The sequence below is a fragment of the Limulus polyphemus genome, unplaced genomic scaffold (assembly GCF_000517525.1).
Source record: "Limulus polyphemus unplaced genomic scaffold, Limulus_polyphemus-2.1.2 Scaffold6683, whole genome shotgun sequence".
NCBI classification, from domain to species: domain Eukaryota; kingdom Metazoa; phylum Arthropoda; class Merostomata; order Xiphosura; family Limulidae; genus Limulus; species Limulus polyphemus.
In genome coordinates this window covers 21,318-27,387 of record NW_013672293.1, presented here as the reverse complement: position 1 = coordinate 27,387, position 6,070 = coordinate 21,318, and the positions used below count along the sequence as shown (strand labels likewise).

Sequence of the window (6,070 nt, the reverse complement as noted above, 5' to 3'; positions counted from 1 at the left end):
TTGCCAAATGGGAACTGTGAGTTAATTGATTTGGCAAATGGGAACTGTGAGTTAATTGATTTGCCAAATGGGAACTGTGAGTTAATTGATTTGGCAAATGGGAACTGTGAGTTAATTGATTTGCCAAATGGGAACTGTGAGTTAATTGATTTGGCAAATGGGAACTGTGAGTTAATTGATTTGGCAAATGGGAACTGTGAGTTAATTGATTTGCCAAATGGGAACTGTGAGTTAATTGATTTGATATGAGATCCTATTATACTCCTCTTTTTAATTTCAAAACGCTTATTCAGTATAAAAACAAAAACCACCTGATTGGTGAACTGAGTCATTGGAATGTTTATGAATTTAATTTGATATCTGACAGATTATCTTCAAGTTAGTTTACTGCCATTCAAAGTTAAAAAATTTTAATTGACTTTTATATTCATCTGTAAGTGTGAAAAAACACACGTTAATTAGTTACTAAAGAAGTCACAGTTCAAAACATTTTTAAAAATAACTGAAACACGTTTTTATGTTGAGAATGATTAAAAAATATATATATGTGGTTGCTACAGTTGTTACAAAAAATTTGAAAGTACATTATAAATACTGAATAATTTACATATCAAAGTTTTAAGCTGAATTACCGTTTGTTTTATACAATATGTACACAATGTAATAAGGTTTGTAATTCCATTTATAAAACACTATTTAGTGTGTATATATATATACTCTATATCATAAAACATTTCAGGAAATATATCCAAGATCATCCAGTGTACGTACAGTTTTGGCAGATACTATAAGTCATTAACAAAATACAGAATCATATTAGTGACTCACATTTACCCGAGTTTGAAACTTTTAGAACTTATTACTCACTTGAGCAGTGTATCCTTGAAATTCCTCTTTGTGTAGGTGCTCTCTGTTCCAACTATCTCTTACAATCTACAATACAATAACAGAATAGAAACAGTCAGGAGTATACTGTGACTTCTTTAGTAACTAATTATCTTGTGTTTTTTCAATAGAAACAGTCAGGAGGTATACTGTGACTTCTTTAGTAACTAATTATCTTGTATTTTTTCAATAGAAACAGTCAGGAGGTATACTGTGACTTCTTTAGTAACTAATTATCTTGTATTTTTTCAATAGAAACAGTCAGGAGGTATACGGTGTCTTCTTTGGTAACTAGTTATCTTGTGTTTTTTCAATAGAAACAGTCAGGAGGTACGTTAGTAAAATTTTAATAACAAAACTATAATAAGTAAAATGCATGGAGTACATTTAAATTTATGCTAAGGTCAAGGTTATGTCGTGACATCACCATTGGGTGTACTTAACATATATTCAGTTGCGTGAGGTACCTAATGATGCCACATTAATGGTAGCAAAATGTTGCTTTATTGTATGTTTTTTTCTGCCCTATTTTTAATTGTAATCACAATTGTAATCCTATTGTAAAAACTAAGAAATTTTATTTCTGAACGAGGTACCACAGTTAATTAGGTTCACAACAAAAATGTTAACGGTGGCGAAACGTCATTTTCTTGTATATTTTTTCTTTCCTACTTTCGCTGTTTTTAATTTTGAAAGCATATGGGATATTGCCAGTATTTATACGTTTGGAAAGTTTAAAGCACAAGAACATTTAAATAAAATATAGATACGAGATATTTAGCAGAGTTTGTTGTTGTTCAGTGGTTTTGTTTTTTTCTAAACTTTTATAGGAACTTTACTTTGTTTTAGTTAGCTTAATTTTTGTCTACGATTAGTTCCGAGTTTGATCGCTATATTATGATAAGCTATTTGCGATTTAACTACGTGTGTGAAAGGTTTTTAGTCTTAAAATGTGAATGGTTTATAAAATCACAACTCTGTAGGATGAGTTTCCCTTTTACGGGTATTCTTGGCATAATTCAAAGTCTTCCACCACTTCACCTTAACCAAATCAGAATCTTATTCAAAAGCTGCCTGTTTTTATTAGTTTTCTTTACAATATAAAGATGTCATGGCCCTGATAGTTAGGGCACTCAACTCACAATCTTAAAGTTTCTTGTTTGAATCCCATTATAGAACATGCTTGCCCTTTCAGACGTGAGGATGTTAAAATGTGACAGTCAATCCCAGTGTTTGTTGGTAAAGAGTAGCCCAATAGTTGGTGGTGGGTAGTATTAACTAGCTGTCGTCTACCCTCAAAATTAGGGACAGATAGGTTCGAAGTAGCTTTGCAGGAAATTCAAAAACAAACAGAAGGTGTTTTAGTATTTGTATGCAAAAGTTTTTGGTTATCATTTAGTTGCACGAAGAAATTTACATAATTGTGTCAAAGCTTAAAAAATGGAGTTGATTTTTTTTCAAACACATCATAGAAAAGAAATATGACAGTATTATTTGTTTGACCAGGTAGCGTACAATATTCTTCAGCTTTGTGCTTTCACCATAATGGCTGTGTTGATCATGAGACTGAAACTGTTTTTCACACCACAACTCTGCCTTATAGTCTCCCTGCTGTCGTCCAGAAAGGTACGTTATAGTCTCCCTGCTGTCATCCAGAAAGGTACGTTATAGTCTCCCTGCTGTCATCCAGAAAGGTACGTTATAGTCTCCCTGCTGTCATCCAGAAAGGTACGTTATAGTCTCCCTGCTGTCATCCAGAAAGGTACGTTATAGTCTCCCTGCTGTCGTCCAGAAAGGTACGTTATAGTCTCCCTGCTGTCGTCCAGAAAGGTACGTTATAGTCTCCCTGCTGTCATCCAGAAAGGTACGTTATAGTCTCCCTGCTGTCGTCCAGAAAGGTACGTTATAGTCTCCCTGCTGTCGTCCAGAAAGGCACGTTTTGATCTTTATTGTGAGAACGTTTAAAAGCTCTAAAAGTCGGAACATTTTTTGGGGGACAATATAATGCTATGATTTGTTTTGCTTTGTGTGATAGAAAGAAAATGTTGGTTTTTATTTCCTGTTATTTTTACATGATTTATAATAATAATAATTACTACCTACTTAAATTACCTCCCACTAATAGGATACAAATTTTATTTTTTATTATTGTAGTGTTGTTGTAAATTAATCTTGCCTTATGTCATCTTCAACAAATGTATTAAACTTCTCTTTATTAGCAGTAAGTAGCGGGCTGATTCCCACTTAATTTACATGTGAATCCCATGGTCTCTTTAAGGTTGTTGATGGAGAGAAATGGTGCTTTAGGCAAAGTTTTAGCAACAGCATCCAGATTGTGACTAATACCAAGGTTCAGATCAGTTCTGTTAAAATAGGCTTAGTGTGAAATATGCTACAGTCACTCTTCTTAAAGTGTACTTCCAGTGAAGTAGTTTGTAGCGTGTTTCTTTATTCGTTAGCTCAGGACGTAGAATATAACTGTGTTAAAAACTTATAATCAATATGAGCATTGTTTTTTACCTACCAAATACTTTTATTTGGAACTGTACCTTTTAATAACAGATGGCAAATTAAGAAGTACAGAAGGTTAAATTGAAATGATTTTTAAGCCTCACCATGTCATTATATTACAATTTGTCATGTCAAGGCTTATTCTATCTGCTGACCTTGCATCTTGACAATAACCCTACAGCATAGTTTCCATTGCAAAAGATTTGGTAATAAGGCTGTCATTTTTAAAGTGCATCATTTTTCCCTGCATGCTTTCCTTATCCATCTGGTGTTCCAAATCAACAGCCTGATCACACAGAAATCCACAGGGATTGCATTTTGTGATAATTAAATGGGTGGTAGGACTGGAAGCATTATCTTAATGAATTTGTACCCTGTTAGTCTCATTTTGAGATGAAAATACTTCTTGATTATGTTGTGTATTATTGACCGAGATACATGGGTGACTTTTGTGTTCATGAATCCTCACCACTTACAAGACATTGCACTTTGCATACCACTGCTGGGATATGACTTGTTGCAAGTCTCTGTGGGTGGTCTTGGTACCCCAAATTGATCCATATTACTGTTTTTTTCTTTGTCATTAAGTATAAATGACATTACTTTTAAATCCAAACCTGAACACATATTTATGATCTGAGTGCATGAATATTTTATGTGAAAAATGACCATTATTACCCTTCCCAAAGTGATCAGTTTTTGGTGACATCACAATACCCACAAGATGTCAAAATGTGGTTGTATATGATTTTAATTTTGTGCATACTAGTTTAATAGCATGTGTTTAATTTTGAGACTAACAATATGAAAATAGACAGTGACCAAACTTGAGAGATTTACTGTTCTGGTATTATTCTGTTGTAGTTTTTTGGCTTTATTCATTCCATTAAACTTCACTACGCCGGTACAGCCATCATCCTTTGCTTAATGAGCATTCAGGGAATACAAAACATCCAGCATCAACGTAGCATCCTTGGAGAATACAGTAATCCTTCGCTAGAGGAGCTTATTGAATGGGTCAATAGTACTACGTCCCAAGGTGAGATTAATAGTTAACTGAGTGGATCAACCAAATTACAGTGAGATACAAGTTGGTGTTATTTTATAGCTTAATATGTGCACATCTAGTTAAGACTACTTTCCAGACTAACACTAACTTCTTGCTAGACAAAAGATATGTGTCTATAATATTCATAAAATATTACATTTATAATTTTACATTCAATAAAACCAAAACCTTAATCTTTGATACATTATTTTATGAGAAAAATAATGTTTTTTTTGTTTTTTTTCAGATGCTGTTTTTGCTGGACCAATGCCAACTATGGCAAATTTAATGCTGTCATCGAGACGTCCAATCATCAATCATCCTCATTACGAAGATGCCGGTTTAAGGTGCTTCTGTCAAGCTATTATCCTCTCACTTCGTCATCATCGTTGATCCGTGCACTTTAGTTTTAACAGTTTGGTTAGGAATATTCTCCTGTTTATTGGCTGTTAAAAATCGAGAGCCCATTACTTTATATTAGAGTTTACAATCTGTAATTAATTAGCATTCCCTATTTTCAGCATCAAGAAGAAGAAAAAAATGTACATGGATTAAAGATGTGATTATCTACACATTCAGTTGTTAATTGTAATAAGACAGCCTTGTAATACATTGTATTGGATTTATAATCCTATGCATGTCAGTTGGGCAAGAATACGCATGTCAAGTTACCACAGTGATAGGGCTCCATATTATCTGCTTATATAGATGAGGGTAAGGGTGTAGATTTGGTGTATCTGGATTTTCAGAAAGCCTTTAACAAGGTGCCACATGTCAAGTTACCACAGTGACAGGGCTCCATATTATCTGCTTATATAGATGAGGGTAAGGGTGTAGATTTGGTGGATCTGGATTTTCAAAAAGCCTTTAACAAGGTGACACATAAAAGGCTTGTAAAAAATTATCTCTATAGGTGTGAGGGATAAGTTAGCTAATTGGATGGAAGAGTGGCTGAATGTAAGAAAGCAGAGGGTTGTTATAAATGGAGGTCAGTCAGACTGGATTCATGTCACAAGTGAGGTATTTCTGGGCTCTGTCTTAGACCTTTGCTCTTTCTGATTTATATCAATGACATAGATGAAGGATTGGTCAATAAATTACTTAAATTTGCAGATAATACTAAGGTCTTGGATGTTGCTAGCTGTGAAGAGGATGCTGCTGATTTACGAAAGGATTTAGATCACTTAGTGAGTTGGGCAAGTAAATGGCAGATGGGTTTTAATTATAATAAATGGAAGATAATATATGCAGGTTATCATAATTTGGATGAGAATAACCTTAACAGTGTCATGAAAGAAAGATATCTTGGTGTAATAGTTGATCAGTCTCTAAAGCCATCCAAGCTGTTGCTAGTGGTAGGGCAAATAGGATTTTAGGTTGTATCTATAGAAATATTGAATACAAGTGTAAAGAGGTTATACTTTCATTGTATAGGTCATTGGTTAGGCCACATTTAGAATATTATGTTCAGTCTTGGGGCTCCTCACCGTAGGAAGGGCATTGAATTATTGGAAAGGATTCAGAGGAGGGTTACTAGAATGGCGCCTGGGATTGAGGGGTTGTCATATGAGGAGTGGTCGAAATCTCTGAAATTGTTTTTCTTAAAAAAAGAAGAGTTAAGGGGGA

General features: G+C 34.1%; 1 protein-coding gene across 1 annotated transcript in view; it reads left to right on the top strand.

The window, feature by feature from the left end:
• Positions 1-6,070, top strand: part of LOC106473967 (probable C-mannosyltransferase DPY19L1) — a gene marked incomplete at its 5' end in the record, with an annotated part of 31,893 nt that overhangs the window by 20,536 nt on the left and 5,287 nt on the right. Inside the window, 3 exons of the mRNA XM_013934656.2 lie at positions 2,392-2,511; positions 4,261-4,435; positions 4,692-4,791. Coding sequence (XP_013790110.2) covers positions 2,392-2,511; positions 4,261-4,435; positions 4,692-4,791 — 395 coding nt within the window. The remainder of the gene's footprint in view (positions 1-2,391; positions 2,512-4,260; positions 4,436-4,691; positions 4,792-6,070) is intronic.